Source organism: Abramis brama, assembly GCF_963993115.1.
Source record: "Abramis brama genome assembly, chromosome: 4".
NCBI lineage: Eukaryota > Metazoa > Chordata > Actinopteri > Cypriniformes > Leuciscidae > Abramis > Abramis brama.
In genome coordinates, this window is record NC_139966.1 from 17,956,169 (window position 1) to 17,975,651 (window position 19,483).

The window sequence follows — 19,483 nt, forward strand, 5'->3', positions numbered from 1 at the left end:
TATCTGGGATATTTTTGAACGAAAACTGTTTGTGAATTTGCTACAGCAAAATGTTTTTTGTCTGAAGGATTATATTGCTCATTGGAAATAACAAGAGGATGTTGGTTAGAAGTCTATTATTAAGAATATGCTGAAGTTTGTATTAATTTACTACAAGTTTGCTGCTAGTACAGGCACACATTTATTTTCCTGTTGGTTCTCAGCAATGTTGGGACATATGCTGGCAAATGTAACCTTACAGTTGACTTGCCAAATCACTTTTGTTTTATTAATACAATTAATATAGGAAGTATTGGAAGTAAGTTTGTTATGGGTCATCATAAATACTTTGTTTTAAAAGTACCAAGTAAAAATATTTTTTCAATGTTTTTGATAAAAGGCACTTCCCTGAGAATTGAACTTAATAAATGTGAAAAAGACACTTTAATGTCTCCGTTTGTCATTTTGTATTGCAAAGCAGATGAGAGTAGATCATGATCAGAAACCTGATTAGAAATCATTATGAATAAAATCGAATTGTTTTGAATCGAAAATCTTTTTGAATCGAAAATCGATTTTGAATCGAATCGTGGCCTCAAGAATCGGAATCGAATCGAATCGTGAGATGGTAAAAGATTCCCACCCCTAACTGACAGCTCCTCAGAGGTGTACAGGTGGTCAAGAATTAAGCGCGGATACGCTGTCAAAAGATGTTGGAAGTGGGCTATTGTCAGTCAGACCGCCCGCTCCGTCCAAAGTACACCAGACTTCTGACCGCTACCGTCTTTTGACGCGCGAATGCACACAAAGTGGTCAAGCATATAACTAGACGCGGCAGGCGCGAATTTGACGCGCTATTCGCGGCCGGTGTGAACGCACAGTTATAGCCTACTTTAAAATGTAATCCCGCGCCGCATGGCGGTGAAATCGCCGCGCGACTACGGCTTTTCTCAAGTATTGGAAGAGTTTTGTGCAGCATTTAGGACTTCCAAAATAATCCGGCGGGCCAGAAAATATTGCTGGCGGGCCAGTTTTGGCCCGCGGGCCGCCAGTTGTCGTTCCCTGGTCTACTGGATACACTCATCAGGCGCCACTGATTGGTGTGAAGCGGAATCTAAATCCTGCACAACAACCTCTTTACAAGCCCTGGTAACATCTAGCCTACCTATTAAAATAGCACAATATACTTCAAATCCGGTTGTACACTCTGCTCTTAACATATGGACTCAGCTACGCCAGCATTTGCAGTCAAGACAAGCACTTCTGCTTCAGAGCCCAATATGGACTAATCATGCATTCCTCCCTGCCAAACTAGACTGCATTTAAACAATGGCAAGATAAGGGCATTGCTCAATTTGGTGATCTTTATATTGATGGTCTCTTTGCTAGTTTTAATGATCTGCGTTCCAAATTCAATCTTAGTCAAGCTGACCTTTTTCGTTATTTTCAGATACGACATTTTGTGAATGCCCAAAGCCCATCATTTCCACATATCCCATCTAAGTCTCCTGCAGACTCTGTTGGAAGCTCCTCTCCATCTACAAGGTTTTATTTCAAGAATACATACAATTTTCATGTCCTTAAAAAGTGCAGGAACAGACAAAGTTAAAAGTGGATGGGAGAAAGAGCTTGGAACAGTATTTTCAGAGGAATTCTGGAGCAATGCCCTCCATATAGTGAATGGTAGTACCTCTTGTGCCCGATTGAGTCTTATACAGTTTAAGGTTTTGCACCGTGTGCACCTAAGCAGAACAAGGATTGTCTCTTTTAATCCTACCTATGATAAGACCTGTATAAGATGTCACACTGGAGAAGTGGATCTGACTCATATGTTTTGGACTACAATCCCACCTAAAGCATCGCATTGGCTTCAGGACTTGATGTTATACCTGCACTTGGAAAAGATTAAATATTCAATTAGAGGTTCCCATAAATTCTCTTTTGTCTGGCAACCCTTATTATCCTATTTCTCTGCCATAAATGTACTTCCTGGGGAGTAGTGGGATTTACATTGGTATTGTAACTTTTCTTTTACACACAACTCTCTATATGACCATCTCGTGGTATTTGATGTTCAGATACATGTGCTCCAGGTGTTTTTCCAGGTATTTACATGTGTAAATATGTAGGGCTTGTGTTTATTGTTGTATCATTGTTACATCTTTGACTGTGGTGTCCAGCTGGTACTCTTCCCCTGTCCTTTTTTTTAATTTTTTTTATTAACATTACCATTGTTTAACTGTTGCATATTTTTATATCTTTGTTATTTTCTTTAAATATTGTTTCTATTATTATTATTATTATTATTTTCATCATCTTTTGTACTATTATTGTTTAATTAACATCATCTAAGGCAGGTTGTTCTGGGTCGGGCAGGGAGGGATTGTAAATGTAAAAAAAAAAAAAAAAAATCTCTGTACAACAATAACATTTGTAGGTGAAATAAATAAACTATAAAAAATAATAATAATAATTTTCAATCTCCAAAAAAAGAAAGAAAAAAAAAAAGAAAGAAAGATTCCTTTTGTTTTATTCTTTTCTTTGTGTTGGCACTGTCCAATTATTCAATTTTTTCTTTCTTTCCATGTATGGTAATAATTTGTTGTTTTTTCCTGTGATCTTTCGTTTTCATTGTAAATACTAACTTATTTTGTCTCAATTGTTTTTTGTTTTTCTCTCTATATATGTACCATATATAGGCCTATCGATATATCTTTTGGCCGGTTCTTACACATAATAAATGTGTTTACATTTTCTGCTAAGTGTTTTAATGGTGATAGTTGTTGACGGGTGGCCTAATGTTTCCCTTCCAACTCCCTAGACTTTTAAAAACAGTGAAGGATCGTAAAATAGACAAAAAACACATATATTTGGCCTATTATACACATAACAAATTGTAGACTTCTATAATTAAATGTTAGGCTGCATAGATTAGGTCAGCCGAACCGGGAATACTTCCCATAAATCCTGATTTGCTTGTTAAATCATAAGAAGGATGGCGTCTACGCTAATATTACATACTGAACATATTGGGGAGGAATATAAAAGTTTTATCCAGGATATGAACGTGTTGCCAAAACTGAATTTCTGTAGCACACAGAAAAGGTCTTGAGTTGAAAGGGTCCATTCCACCCGATCAAAGGCTTTCTCTGCGTCCAGAAGAGCCTTTGATGGGTGAGAATTAGAGGAATAAATTATATTCAATGCCCTTCTTATATTATGAGACGACCGTAGTCTGTTTTGAATAAAACCAGTTTGGTTGTTGTGTATGATTGCCAGTAAAATCAACTCAAGACGCTTTGCAAGCATTTTAGCCAGTATCTTTACATCTACGTTCAAAAGACTGATTGGCCTGTACGAACCACATTCGTGTGGGTCTTTGTCTTTTTTCAAAATCAAAGATATACAAGAATGACAAATGGTTGGAGGCAGGCATCCATTATTAATGGAGTCTAATAACATGTTTAGGAGTGGCGTTTTAAGTGTTTGAGAAAACATCTTTCTGCACAGGGAACCCATCGGGCCCAGGGGTCTTGCCATTCTGCATAGTCTGGATTGCTAGCACTATCTCCTCTGTGGCAAATGGTAATTCTAGCTCTTCTCTCATTGTGTCCATTATTGTAGGTATGAGCAAAGGTTTTTAAAAAATGTTTAGCTGACTTTTCCTTTAACTGAAGCGCAAGAAGTTTACTTGGCTTGTCACCATTCTCAAAAAAATGCATGTTTAGTCTTCAGCAATAACTTTTCAGCCTGATGAGTTGATAACATTAAAATCAGATTGAAATTTGAGTCTCTTTTTGTAAATTTCAGGATCTTGAGAAGCTGCATAAGCCGAATCGAGCCGAAGAATTTCAAGAGATTATTCTTCTAACTTCATCCTTTGTTGTCTATTTACACAGGCTGAATATGAAATGACTTGACCCCGAGCATATGCTTTCAAAGATTCCCAAATTGTGGAAGATGAGGTCTCAGGGGTGGTGTTTATCTCCAAAAGATATCTAATTGGGTTTTTAATGAATCACAAAATTCTTTCTCAGAGAGCAGTAGAGAATTAAATCTCCAACTTCGAGAACCAAACATCTTATCCTGAAACTGAAGAGGAAGTAAAAATGGAGCATGGTCAAATATAAGAATGCTGCCATATGAACAGGCCCTCACTTTAGACAACAATTTCTTGTCTAAGAAAAAGTAATCAATACGAGAGTAATTATGGTGGACATGAGAGAAAAATGGGTATTGTCGTGCTGTGGGATATGAAAAACGGCATACATCGGCCTGACCGCAAGTAGTTAAAAACGATTGAAGTGTAATTGCAGTTTTATATGGTTGGGCAGGTTTAGTGGATGAACGGTCTAGAGAAGGGTTCAGAGAACAATTAAAATCACCTCACATAATAAGATAGTGTGAGTTTAGGTCAGGGAGTAGAGAGAATATTTTCTGAAGAAAATTTTCATCATCGTAATTTAGTGCATATATATTAGCCAGAGTCACGGTTAAACCATAAAGAAGGCCTGAAACAATAACATATCTACCAAAGGAGAAAACGGAATACACTTGTTGATAATAATTGGCACCCCTCTAGATTTACTGACAAATTTAGAATGATAAACTTGTCCAATCCATTTCTTACTAAATCTGGCATAATCTTTAAGTGGGTCTCTTGCAAAAAAAAACAAAAACAATACGAGTTTTTAAATGTTCTAAATGTGACATCATCTTACTGTGTTTGATTACATTGTTTAAACCTTTGACATTCCAACTGGTAAAATGAACACATGAACCACCTGACTGAGCAATTGAGTAAGCTGGTGGTCATTAGTTACAACAACAACAAAAAGATAAATGATGAAAACAAACATTCTGAGATTAAGTGAAAGGACAAAGAAAACGCAAAAGGAAAGAAAAAAAAAGGGAAAAAACATGTACTACATTAGTACCAACATTACTCATTATCACACAACACAAACTTTCTCTCCGTTGAACTTTCGGAGAGAGCTCCATAACAAATTGTAAATATATTAAGAAATAGGGAACAAACCACAGTTCACAGACCACATATGAAATTGTAAATAATAAAAGGTCAAAGTTTCATGGTCTGTAAATGTTCATAATGCAAAAAAGTCAATAGAGTCTGATACAACGTAGACCTTTAATGACATGACATGGCCCAAACTCACTTGCAGGAGTTCATGTGAAGTAGCATTTACTGAAGTGTACTCAAACTCAGCTCCTCGAGGGACAACGCCCTGCAGAGATTAGCTCCACCTGAATTAAACACATCTGATCCAGCTAATCAAAGTCTTCAGGATTACTAAATACTTCCAGGCAGGTGTTTTGGAGCTGGTTGGATTTAAACTCTGCAGGACAGTGACCCTCCAGGAGCTCAGTTTGAGACTAATGATTTACTGTGAACTGAGACGCTCTGATACACTGAAAACACAGGATCATGAGTTGCTCGTGTGTAAATGAATAGAGTGCCATGCTTCACTCTGAAACACAGAGCATGTCAGTGTTAGGTTTATTGACTAGTTTTGGCCAGAAGAAGCCCTCATTGGGTTTCATTTCAGTCTCCCACCATCGTATCATGTGTTATTTTTCTCACCTGTGCCTCGTTTCCTGTGAGTGTATTTAAGTAGCTCTGTTCTTATGTTTTTTTTTGCTTAGTGTTTGATATGTTGACACCAACCTCTCCAGTCTTTGGTAAATGCCTCCTGTGAATTTATTTGGATTTTTTTGCTCTATGTGATTTTCTGACATTTGCTTTTGTTGTCCTCATATTTTCTCTTTGACATTTTTAGATGTTTTTAATTGACCTTTTAGGAAAACACTCACCCTCTTGGCTTTTTGTGTTGACCCCTTGGAACAACTGGAGTTGTCAGCCCTCACAGCCTAGCTCTAACCTTGGTCCTTACAGTCAGAATGTATATTTATATGAATACAGCCATATCCTGTTCTCTCAACAATGTATTGTTAGTATTAATAAATAAAAAATCCCAGCCAACTGATAAGTAACTCTGTTTCAGTTAATTGCCATTTGGTGTGTGGTGTTCATTTTGAACCCTGGCTGAGATGCTAACTGTGTCCTGTGCATGAAATAGAAGCATTTTACAGTTTTAGTAACTGTTGCAAATTCAATCTTCATACAGTCCATTCCCTTCCCCTCACCCCAAACAATATTTTTTATTAAACTTATGCAGTCCATGTGGGTCATACGTCTGTATAAATATGGAAAAATATCACTTTCTTGCAAATGTTTTGTCTCTTGGGTAGTGGAGCGGCTAAGTGATATAATCATTCAGTTTATGATACAAGCGTGAAAATTGGCATGAGCAGTCTCCATGGGTCACTTGACAAGAAAATTGTCCGAGCCACTTGAAATTTCAAGATGGCGGCCACCTTAGTGGAGCAGTTAAGTGATATAGTAGTTTATTTGGTAATACAAGCATGAAAATTGGCATGAGCAGTCTCTGATGGTCACTAGACAATAAGCCACCCACAGCTACTTGAAATTTCAAGATGGCGGCCATTTTTCAAGATGGCCACCACCTTAGTGGAGCAATTAGGCTTAAGAAATCATTTAGTTGGTGATACAAGCATGAAAATTGCCATGAGCTGTCTCAAAGGGTCATTTGACAAGAAACCACCCACAGCAACATAAAATTTCAAGATGGCGGCAATTTTTCAGGATTACTGCCGCCCGCCATGTGGATCTTTAAATGATACATTTTCTCATAGAAATGTATTAGGTTCCTCAAAAGACTCTGTCAAGAGAGGTAGTTTGACTGTGTTTTGTCTGACTCCTCACCCATGACCTGTCCAGTTTGGTAAAGCCTGTCAGGAGTTGCCTCCCACCGGCATAGCTCTCAGGGTTCATTGAGGTACACAAGCTCGCTTACCACAACAAGTTAACAGTCACAAGGGAGTTTTTTTTTTTTAAACAGTTATTAAACATGTCAAATTAATACTGAGAGGTGGGGAAACAAAAATAAGATTACTAAATTAGCACAGTTGTGGTGCTGAACGGACAGTGCACCAAACAAAAAATTGAGCAATGACTAATACTGAATGTCAATAAGAACAGATCCAGAGGCAACAGCGACTCTGGCTGACACAGCCATGGAACCATGACAAACAGAAAGTATCTCAAACAATACTAAGGAACTAAACTGAAAATGTCACAGTGATAGTCTGGTGACAAAATAAAACATGATGCGCCGATGTGGCGAGGGGAAGCCGAGCCATAGGCCTACACCGGAAAACATAGAGGACTAACACTGGCAAAAGAAACATGCAAATAGGTTCTTGCAGGGGCAAATACATAGGCATGTGCAACTGAGTCCATATCTGAAGCACTTACACCTTCCAGTACATGCCTTGTTGTACCCACATGTATGGGATACAACTAAGTTCATGCCTTAACCCTACACTTAGTCCGATCGTTCATCCAATGCCATTTATATCCCGTGCGATCTGTACACCATCCAGTTAACTAAAACCCCATTAACCTTGGCTCGGCTCTCCCGCGCTGGCACAACCTGTCAATTCAGGTGCGGCTATCTAACTGTTTTGGGGTAGATTAGACAGCATTTGGGATACTAACTTTACAATTGGCTGACATTGAACCCCCCCACTAAGCAAAATGATGTCCAAAACACGTCTTTTCAACTTCTTTGTCACAAAAGTCGGACGTTGAAAAGTCGGACGTCCACAGAGGAGCCAGAATGAAAGTTTTTATGACGTCTTTTTTTGACGTGTTCTGCACGTCCGATATCTAGACGTTCATCGAACCTTCGTACAAGGTTAAAACTAGTTCAGATGTGGCCATTGTGGACATATTTCAACATCATTTATGGTCTCATTTAGACATAATTACTTTGACTATTGCTGTCAGATGATCTTAGTGAGAATTAAAGCTCTACTATGTAACTTTGGTATTTGACCACAAGAGGGCGCAGTTTCCAACAATAACAAAGGCGAAGCTTGATGACGCTATGAAGGACGATGGGAGATGTCGTTTTTAATGCGTTTTCACCATCTAGCGATTTATCTAAATGGAATTAATGAATCATGATCACGGATGAGGTCATTTATTCGTTTTAGTATTACCTGTATGTCTGATCGTATTATTTTATGTCATCATAATTAATGAACTGCAAGGAACATGAAATGTTATGCTATATTATCCCGTTACAACATACAGCTATTTGTCAAATGATTTGTTTGGTTAATGTTGTGCAGTTTTACGTTTTTATGGTTAATGCCGTGTTGTTTAACGTGTTCAAACCAATATCTAAAAGTAAATTTGAACGAACATTTGCAAGTAATGACTAAATATATTTTTAACAACATATCCGATTGTATTTAATTGTACTGCCATAATCTCGGTCACCACACGTGATAAAAAGCCTTACCGAAGTACAAAGAGCAATATAACTTTGTTTATAAGTGCTATTATTGACAGTTGCATGTCTTACCTGTCTATCAATACAATCGCGAGAGCAGAGTCTCTGTCAAGTCCAAGAATGTCACGCAGCTCTCTCCATCTCGAAAACGCCTGACGATATTTATCCGGGTTTTATTCCTCCGTTTGTCACACAGTCCGCGACTCCGCGTGTATCCGAATATGGACGCTTTCGTTTTGTTGGCACTTCAATACTCGCCAATGAGTAATCGTGATGCATAACAGCTAACCATACAGACTATGGCTATAACGCTTTAACCACCACTTCCGCATTTGACCATGTGATATTCCGGTGTGGTGGGTCATATTTTTTATTTTATTCTTTTTTTATTCTTTGTCAGACGTCTTTATTGTTTATTGTGATAAGAAAAAAAACTCAATAAAGTTGTTGTAAAAAAAAAAAAAAAAAAAAAAATCCGGTGGGGGAATATCCTATCACATGGCCCAGACCGGAAAAAAGGATAGAGCGGACATTGCGTCACTGAGGCGCGACATTTCTTTTCCGGGACGGACAGTTATTTAAAATCGGAATTTCTCTGAAATAAAAAATCTTTGGAGACTTTTAAGATATTGTAAGTACACAACTGGAGGAAATATATCACACTGTGCAAGTTATTTTCGGAAATTTTATTACAAAAATCCTGCATATTGGAGCTTTAACAGAGGTTTAGATGTTGATATTTGTTTAATTTGAAGTGTCACCATTGTGGTGATCAGTGTTTGCTTTAGTTGGGCTCTTGGTCCCCGTTACTTTTACTTTAACTTTTATTTGACTGCTTTAACTGTGTGTTTGTAAAACACAATTGTTGTGGCAGAGTAAGCCAATAATAAGTAAGATCAGCTGTTTTCAGCTTATTGATGATGATGAAATCATCACAAAACAAGCATCTAATGTTTTCAGATGATTTGGCATTCATAACCACCAACCTTGTGGGAATGCAATATTGGTGCCTAAAGCATTAAAATGATCACTTATTTGAAGGTGTATAAAAAGCATGTGCACATGATGTTTTGAGCAAATGTATCATATAGTCACACACAGACATCAAGATTTTGGATATGAATCGCAACAACGGTGACAATCAAAACAAAAAAGAATTAAGGATGAGTTTTGTACTATGAAAGCTACCCATCATGCATTGCAGCATGAAGCTTTTTTTTTTTTAATTGTCACCATTGTTGTGAATTATATGCAAAATCTTGATGTCTGTGTGTGACTATATGATACATTTGCTCAAAACATCATGTGCACATGCTTTTTATACACCTTCAAATAAGTGATCATTTTAATGCTTTTGGCACCAATAATGCAGTTCCACAAGGTTGGTGGTTATGAACGCCAAATATAAACACACAACTTTAAACACAAGATGCCCATTTTGTGATGATTATGTCATCATCAACATTGAGCTGATAACACCTCATACTTTTTCTAGGCTTTCTCTGCCACAACAATTGTGTTACACAAACACACAGTTAAAGCAGTCAAATAAAAGTTAAAGTAAAAAGAAAGGGGACCAAGAGCCCAACTAAAGCAAACACTGATCACCACAATGGTGACACTTCAAATTAAACAAATATCAACATCTAAACCTCTGTTAATTCTCACTAAGATCATCTGACAGCAATAGTCAAAGTAATTATGTATAAATGAGACCATAAATTATGTTGAAATATGTCCACAATGGCCACATCTGAACTAGTTTTAACCTTCTACGAAGGTTCGATGAACGTCTAGATATCGGACGTGCAGAACACGTCAAAAAAAGACGTCATAAAAACTTTCATTCTGGCTCCTCAGTGGATGTCTTTTCAACGGCCGACTTTTGTGACAAAGACGTTGAAAAGACGTGTTTTGGACATCATTTTGCTTAGTGGGCCACTCTAAGTTTAACAGCAGTGATATATCACCATTGTGCCCTGGTAGTGCAGATATTCACTCTTGTCTAATCTATCTATAATCAACAAATCAACACAACTGTATTTTGATGCGTTAAAAGTTGTTCTTTAGAATAATCTAAAACATATAAAATAAAATGACACCAAATCGTCCTTAATGAAAAAAAACCCAATACATTTCTATCGGAAAATTGATCTTTTGAGGATCTTTTGAAAATAGAAATTTCAAGTGGCTGAGAGTGTTTTCTTGTCAAGCAACCCTTAGAGACTGCTCATACCAATGTGCATGCTTATGTCACTAACTAAACAATTATATCGCTTAACTGCTCCATTTAGGTGGTGGTAATCTTGAAAAAAAAGGCCGCCATCTTGAAATTTCAACTGGCTGTGGGTGGTTTCTTGTCAAATGACCCTTTGAGACAGCTCATGGCAATTTTCATGCTTGTATCACCAACTAAATGATTTCTTAAGCCTAATTGCTCCACTAAGGTGGTGGCCATCTTGAAAAATGGCCGCCATCTTGAAATTTCAAGTAGCTGTAGGTGGCTTATTGTCAAGTGACCCACAGAGACTGCTCATGCCAATTTTCATGCTTGTATCACCAAATAAACCACTATATCACTTAACTGCTCCACTAAGGTGTCGGCCATCTTGAAAAATGGCCGCCATCTTGAAATTTCAAGTGGCTCGGACAATTTTCTTGTCAAGTGACCCATGGAGACTGCTCATGCCAATTTTCACGCTTGTATCATAAACTGAACGATTCTGCCAAACATAAGCACTTAGCCGCTCCACTAGGGGTGCTAAGCGGCCGCTTACTTTGCTTATTGGTCAGCCTCTGATTATAACATAGTTAATTATTTTAAAACATTCACCTCAGTATCTCCAGCTGATAGTTTGGACTCTTCAGTCCATCAGAAAGAAGCTTCACTCCAGAGTCCTGCAGGTCATTGTTACTCAGGTCCAGCTCTCTCAGAAAGGAGTTTGAGGATTGTAGAGCTGATGATAAACTCTCACAGGACTGAGCTGTGAGATTACAGCTGTGTAGCCTGTATAGAGAACCAAACAAAGAACAGTAGTAATGCTCATTTACGTTTATAATTTGGAGCTTGAAAAAAACTTAAACCGTAGTGAATTAAGCACAGATAAAACAATTATCTCTTCATAAAACATCAAACCAGCATTTATTTTCACACACATTACTTTTATTCATTTTTCTGAACTGTCTAGGCCTGTGAGATGTTTTTAATTGACCTTTTTGAGAAAAACTCACCCTCTTGGCTTTTTGTATTGACCCCTTGGAACAACTGGAGTTACAAATTTGGAATAAATTTATCATTAGCCTTCTACATTCAGCCCTCACAGCCTAGCTCTAACCTTGGTCCTTACAGTCAGAATGTATATTTATATGAATACAGCCATATCCTGTTCTCTCAATAATGCATTGTTAGTATTAATTTAAAAAAAAATCCCAGCAAACTGATAAGTAACTCTGTTTCAGTTAATTGCCATTTGGTGTGTGGTGTTAATTTTGAACCCTGGCTGAGATGCTAACTGTGTCCTGTGCACAGCCACTAGATGGCGCTGCTAGCTTGTTCAGTGCTGTCAGAAGCAAATCATGCATGAAATAGAAGCATTTTACACTTTTAGTAACTATTGCAAATTCAATCTTCATACAGTCCATTCCCTTCCCCTCACCCCAAACAATATTTTTATTAAACTTATGCAGTCCATGTGGGTCATAAGTCTGTATAAATATGGAAAAATATCACTTTCCTGCAAATGTTTTGTCTCTTGGGGGTGCTAAGCGGCCGCTTACCTTGCTTATTGGTCAGCCTCTGATTATAACATAGTTAATTATTTTAAAACATTCACCTCAGTATCTCCAGCTGACAGTTTGGACTCTTCAGTCCATCAGAAAGAAGCTTCACTCCAGAATCCTGCAGGTCATTGTTACTCAGGTCCAGCTCTCTCGGAAAGGAGTTTGAGGATTGTAGAGCTGATGATAAACTCTCACAGGACTGAGCTGTGAGATTACAGCTGTGTAGCCTGTGTAGAGAACCAAATAAAGAACAGTAGTAATGCTTATTAGCGTTTATAATCTGGAGCTTGAAAAAACCTTTAACTGTAGTGAATTAACCCTCTGAGGTCGGCAAACGCGCCGGCGCGTTTTGCCGGATTTTCTCCACATTGTAGCACTATAAACTTAAATTACTCCATCATTTATGGTCATACAGAAAAAAGAAATATAAAAAAAGAATCTGTGATATTTCTCCTTTTGTATGTGTCCACTTACAATCAAATCAAAACATTGTGCTTTTGTAAAATAAAGAAAATAAACAGGGTGTGCGTTCTGCCTCTCTGTCGCGGTGAACTTTTTTTTCTTGAGCACGTCTATAAACTGAAACAAAACTCAGCGAATACTTGTCACACATTTATGAGCCATATACCTTTATAAACATTTAAGTGTGTACTTTTAAATAATCGGATTCAAAACGAAAACAAATATTCTCTGTTTAAGTAATTTGTATAAAACCAACAAGATGTCCAGCTTCTCAAACGCTTGCTCATTACAGTTAATTTGGCCACGCCTACTCGCGCAAAAGATATTCACATGCAAATCTCCACATAGAACGCGAACGCGCTCGTTACCTCAACAACAAAACACTTCACTTCACTTTTCGTCGAGTTTGAAAGACGTGTCTGAGCTTACATTGGATTTAGGCTACCTCAGAAGAAGAAGAACGCGATTTGAAGACAAGAAAGATAAGGTAAGAAATACTTACATAGCCTAGTTTGTTATTGTTGCATAAATGTCACGTTGCAGTTGAACTGTTGCTAGATATATGGGGAATATTATAATATTTAGACCCGTGTTTACTGTGTTTGTGGATATCTGCTCAAACATAGATATGTTTATGGTAACCATAATGTTTTATATTTGAGCGTGATCGCGTTTGAATGTATCATATTTTGCAAGCGATCGCGTTTGAATGTATCATATTTTGGATGAAAGCAAAACGCACCAAACGGCTTCATGTTTTTATTATTATCTCATTTCATATCATCATAACGGATGGAAACATTTGAAGTAACATGATAATCAATATATTTTTCTCTAGCTTAGTTGTTACTGAAATCTTTTGGAAGATTTATAGGCTGCTATAGGTTATTTATTGTCATTATTATTTTATCCGCTGTGCATATACCTTATGCCTACAAGGCACAACAAACCTGGTGTTCATTATATTATATATCGTTGGAAACGTGTGTGTGTGTGTGTGTGTGTATTCTGTGAATTTTAAAAAGGAATTTTAAAAAGCAATTTTAACCAGAAAAATCTAATATTTATTTCCAAAATCGTGCAGGCCTTTCTCTTGATATCAGTATGTTCACTTTTTTTTTTCAGGGCCCAGATGCCACTGAGGACTTCAACATTCACATGAGTCTCAGTACGTGAACATGGTAAAGTGAAAATCTTGGAAATGAAAGGTATGTACAATGTTTTTAGGAATGGCACAAAGGTCTCTGTCTTTGAAGTGCTTTTTGGCATTTGTTGTGTATCTTTGGATTATGTTGCGTTGTAAATAAATCCAAACAATTTAAAAGCCATTCTTTTTTTAAATCTCCTCATTTACAGTATTGTGCAAGGTTGCTCAGAATGATAGGGGCCTGATAGCTCCTAATAGGGCCGTTAGGGGAGGTTCTTTGTCTTTCTCAGGTGAGAAAAGCTTACATATTAATGAGCTCTCGCATAAGGCTTTTTCACACAAAACACGTCGTAAAATTTTTAAATCAATATATTGTCTTATCTGAATGAGCAGTCAGGGTGATTTTCACATAGTTTTGCAGCAAATATTCTAGGCTACGTCATACAATTTTCAAAAGTCTTGTGAAGAAATAATCAGTATGGGTTTCATGGCCTTATTTCAGTGAGATTTTTTTTTTGTATTTTCAAAAACCACGCATAAATGTCATTATCTCAAAACTACAAACTTTTACATACATGCTGCTGATATATTATTGTAGCAGAGTTTGTGCTGAATACAGTGTAATTTAGCCATGAAAATGTCACAAGTAACAGAAATAACCAGAAATGTCAGAGCATGTCAGAACACCTCCAGGGCCCAGAAAACAGCTCAGACCTCAGAGGGTTAAGCACAGCTAAAACAATTATCTCTTCATAAAACATCAAACCAGCATTTATTTTCACACACATTACTTTTATTCATTTTTCTGAACTGTCTAGGCCTGCAAGATGTTTTTAATTGACCTTTTTTGAAACACTCATCCTCTTGGCTTTTTGTGTTGACCCCTTGGAACAACTGGAGTTATAGTTTTGGAATAACTTTATCATTAGCCTTATACATTCAACCCTCACAGCCTAGCTCTAACCTTGGTCCTTACAGTCAGAATGTATATTTATATGAATACAGCCATATCCTGTTCTCTCAACAACACACTGTTAATATTAATTTTAAAAAATCCCAGCCAACTGATAAGTAACTCTGTTTCAGTTAATCGCCATTTGGTGTGTGGTGTTAATTTTGAACCCTGGCTGAGATGCTAACTGTGTCCTGTGCACAGCCACTAGATGGCGCTGCTAGCTTGTTCAGTGCTGTCAGAAGCAAATCATGCATGAAATAGAAGCATTTTACACTTTTAGTAACTGTTGCAAATTCAATCTTCATACAGTCCATTCTCTTCCCCTACCCCGAACAATATTTTTCTTAAATTTATGCAGTCCATGTGGGTCATATGTCTGTATGACCCACATGGACTGCATGAAAACATATCACATTCCTGCAAATGTTTTGTCTCTTGGGGTGCTAAGCGGCCGCTTACCACCCTTATTGGTTAAGTCAGCCTCTGATTATAGCATAGTTAATTATTTTAAAACCATTCACCTCAGTATCTCCAGCTGACAGTTTGGACTCTTCAGTCCATCAGAAAGAAGCTTCACTCCAGAATCCTGCAGGTCATTCTTACCCAGGTCCAGCTCTCTCAGAAAGGAGTTTGAGGATTGTAGAGCTGATGATAAACTCTCACAGGACTGAGCTGTGAGATTACAGCTGTGTAGCCTGTGTAGAGAACCAAACAAAGAACAGTAGTAATGCTTATTAGCGTTTATAATCTGGAGCTTGAAAAAACCTTTAACTGTATACCTTTAACTGTGAATTAAGCAAAGCTAAAACAATTATCTCTTCATAAAACATCAAACCAGCATTTATTTTCACACACATTACTTTTATTAATTTTTCTGAACTGTCTAGGCTAACAAGTCACCCATTTAAAATGAAGGCAATTACAAAAGACTAACAGTGTTTATAAATGAATTTAAAGGAGAATCTTACAGTGCTCTTCTGGTGTTTTTTACCACTGGCAGAAATCTCACCAGTGCTTCATCAGATCTTCTGTATTTCTGCATTTCAAACATCTCTTGAGTCTCTTCTGACATCTGTAGCACAAACACCAAACCAGACCATTGAGCAGAGGAGAGATTCTGTGCTGAAAGATTTCCTGAGCTCAGAGTCTTCTGGATTTCCTCCACAAAGTCATCTTTCAGTTCACTCAGACAGTGGAAGAGATTGATGGTTCTTTCCACTGATTTCTCTGTCTCTATTGTCTGTTTGATATAGTCAACAGTGTCTTTAACATTCTGTGTTTTCAGTTCCAGTCCTGGCAGTAGTCCCTTCAGGTCACTCTGATTGGACTCTAGAGAGAGACCCAGGAGGAACCGGAGGAAAAGGTCCAGGTGTCCGTTCTCACTCTGTAAAGCCTTGTTGACTGCAGCCTTATGAAGCTGAAACAGTGGCTTTTTGGACAGTTTCCATGCCAGTTTTTCTCTCCAGGATTGAAAAAATGAGTTTGTTTTCTTGTCTTTGCCCATCATAAACACATAAAGAGCAGCAAGGAATTCCTGTATGCTGAGATGTACGAAGCTGTAAACGTTTCTTGCTGCTACCTTTTCCTCCTGAAACATTCGAGTGCATAACCCAGAGTACACTGAACCTTCACTGACATCTAGTCCACATTCCTCAAGATCTTCTTTGTAGAAAATCAGGTTTCCTTTCTCCAGCTGTTGAAAGGCCAGTTTCCCAAGCTTCAGAATAATCTGATCAAAAGACTCTGCATTGGAATTAGGTTCGGGCTCAGCACAGTATTTTTCTTCCATCTGTTTCTTCTGAGAAATTAAGAAGCTTGTGTACATCCCTGTGAGAGTTGTTGGAGTTTTGTCATTGCTCTCTCGAGCCAGTAGAGGCTGAAGAACAGTGAGAGAGATCCAGCAGAAGACAGGAATATGGCACATGATGTAAAGACTCCTGGATTTCTTGATGTGACTGATGAGGTTTCCAGCAACCTCAGGACTGCTGTTATTTTTGAAGTATTGCTCTTTCTGCTCATCATTAAATCCTCGCACCTCTGTCACTTGATCAATGTAGTCACGGGGTATCAGACTGGCTGCTGCTGGTCTGGATGTGATCCAGATGAGAGCAGAGGGAACCAGATGTCTCTTGATGAGGCTTGTTATTATCGTACTCACTTTTGTTTTTTTGTGAACATCTTTAATTCTGTCACCCTCTTTATAGCTCAAAGTAAAGCGACATTCATCCAGTCCATCAAAAATGAACAAGACTTTACCATCACCTTTAGGAAGAGAAGGCAGTTCTTTAGGATCACTAAAGAAGTGTTCGTGAAGCAGTCCCATGAGACTGCAGTTCTCTGTAATAAGGTTTAGCTCACGGAATGGCAGAGGAAAAATTAAGGTTATATCCTGATTGTCTTTTCCTTCAACCCAGTCAAGGATGAATTTATTGACAGAGACAGTTTTTCCAACTCCTGCAATCCCCATCGTCAGTACTTTTTTGTTTTGTTTAAACATGTCATTACACTTGATTGCTGTCTCCTTGGCAGTCAGTCGGTTGTGATTTGATTCAATCTGTCTCACCTCGTGCTCGTTCACTCTTCCTCCAGTCTCATTCCCCACCACATATAAATCAGTGTAGATATCGTTCAGGTATTCCCGATGACCTGTCTCTGAATTACCAACCAATATCCGCTTGTAGTCCTCTTTTAAATTGTCCTTCAGTCTGCGGCTGGTCTCTGTGTAATCATGAAGAGTAGCTTCTCTATCGTCTGCAGTTGAGCCTTTAAGAAAGAGGGGAAAATACAGCAAAAAGTAAATGATTTTGTTTTCATAAATTCCTGCTTCTACTATATTCAAATGAATCTCTTTCTGCAATAGCAGGGTTGCCAACTCTCACGCATCTGGCGTGACACTCACGCTTTCATCATCAATCTCACGCTCTCACGCACATGCAAGAAATGTCACGCCAAAATCCATGTTTCTCCCCTCTCAATCCGTTAATTTTCTGTTGATGACTAGACCACAGTGTATTAATGACAGGAGAGGAGTTTAAGGCCCACAGCTGTAACATCTGCCTACAACGTTCTCACTGCAGTATTCTCTGATCGTTGATTCGCTGAAAACCTTGCACCTGATACATCAGTTGCGTGTGAATAGTGAGAGAGAGTTCAGAGCATAGGTTCGGAGTCGGAGCCACTGATGCGGTTTGAAAGTTTGGATGACAATCAAGGTAAGCAGATAATAAAATGGTTTGCCTTTCACTCACGGGCGTAATTTCCTATGGGGACATGTCCCCCCCTCTTTTCGAAATCCCGTTCGTTTTCCCCCCACTTTCAAATTAGTTTATGATGATTTTTTTAACCGCAACGCCGTAATCGCCAGAGAGGAGCAGGACACGGAGCGCCTGCCTGCGTCAATGCGCACAGCCGCGTCCAGGAACGTCGCTTGCACACACTAAAAAATACCTCACTGAAAGTTATAATGACCAGGTATCGCGCTGTCTGTGAATGTCCTGACGCACACACTCACCTACACGACGCACAGAAAGACTCGCGCCAGTATCGAGCGCACAGAAAGACTCGCGCCAGTATCGAGCGCACAGACAGCGCGTCAGAATCAGTTTTGCTGGGCAGTTCTCTTTCGCGCTCTAACGAACAATAACTAGAGCCCTGCACGGGCCTCAAATCTAGGCCCGAGCCCGGCCCTGGCCCGAGACGCTCAGGCCCGAGCCCGACCCGTGTCCGACAGCTCATCAGAATTATCAGCCCGAGTCCGACCCGAGCCCGTTTTTTTTTTCTTTTTTTTTTTCACAGCGGCAGACTGCCATTAAAATATGTCCGTTTTGTTAGTTATGTTTCTTTTCTTTTCATTTCTTTATTAAGTTAATTTAGACAAATGTTTGGAGCATTAAAAAAAAAAAAAAAAAGACGACCAAGCAAGCCACCGAGCCGACAGCGAGTAAAACATGTTTGATCAATTTAGCCTCTCAAATCAACGCTAATACTTTACTTAGCCTACCTACAATAAAATCCATAGATATAAAACACTTCAAGCATATCACACAGACAGTTAGTTTAATGTTTATTTATTAATCCACAGTGAGTAATTTTTTTTAAAATAGTGAGGCAGGCTCAGGCTGCTCGCAACAGCGCTCGCAAACGAAATTAGCAATAGCTAATCTAAACAAATTAAATTAAATAAATCAAAAACAAACTTGCAGGTTATCTTACCTCAAAAATGCACCACAGAACATGGCCATTCTTTTTTCCAGTAGTTTCCAACAGTTAAACGAAAATAAAGTCCAATCAAACGAAAAGTTAGAACAGTCTCTTACAGAGCATCGTGGAGAAAAAGAATAGCATCCACAGTGGAAGAGTTTAACCCAGTCCTCTCTTCTGTCACTCGCGATTTTTCTCTTAATATTCTCCATTATTTGCACGAGGTGAATCGTTGGTTCCGCTTACGGGAAACCTTCTGTGTGTGTGTGTGCGTGCGTGCGACTGTCATGTCAATCATATGTCAGTGTAATTATAAGATTATGAAAGTTATGAGGTTATTAAATGTCTTTCTATGTTTGTCTTTCTATCGTTGACGTCAACTTCTCGTATTTTTTTAATTAATGTCTAAAAATATAAAAAGAAGGATAACCCAAAAAAGGCCCGAGGCCCGGCCCGCATGTGAACTATGACGTGAAAATTGGCCCGAAGCCCGGCCCTAGGGGCGTAAAAAAGTCGGGGCCCGTCGGGCTCGGGCTGAAATGCAGGGCTTTAACAATA

General features: G+C 38.4%; 1 protein-coding gene across 2 annotated transcripts in view; it reads right to left on the reverse strand.

The window, feature by feature from the left end:
- LOC311081719 (NACHT, LRR and PYD domains-containing protein 3-like) overlaps positions 1-19,483 on the reverse strand; it is a 73,927-nt gene that overhangs the window by 40,268 nt on the left and 14,176 nt on the right. For both annotated transcript variants that reach the window (XM_084112330.1, XM_084112331.1), the window contains exons 4-7: positions 15,694-17,488; positions 15,247-15,420; positions 12,215-12,388; positions 11,215-11,388 (exon numbers count right to left, since the gene is read on the reverse strand). In XM_084112330.1, coding sequence (XP_083968456.1) covers positions 11,215-11,388; positions 12,215-12,388; positions 15,247-15,420; positions 15,694-17,488 — 2,317 coding nt within the window. The remainder of the gene's footprint in view (positions 1-11,214; positions 11,389-12,214; positions 12,389-15,246; positions 15,421-15,693; positions 17,489-19,483) is intronic.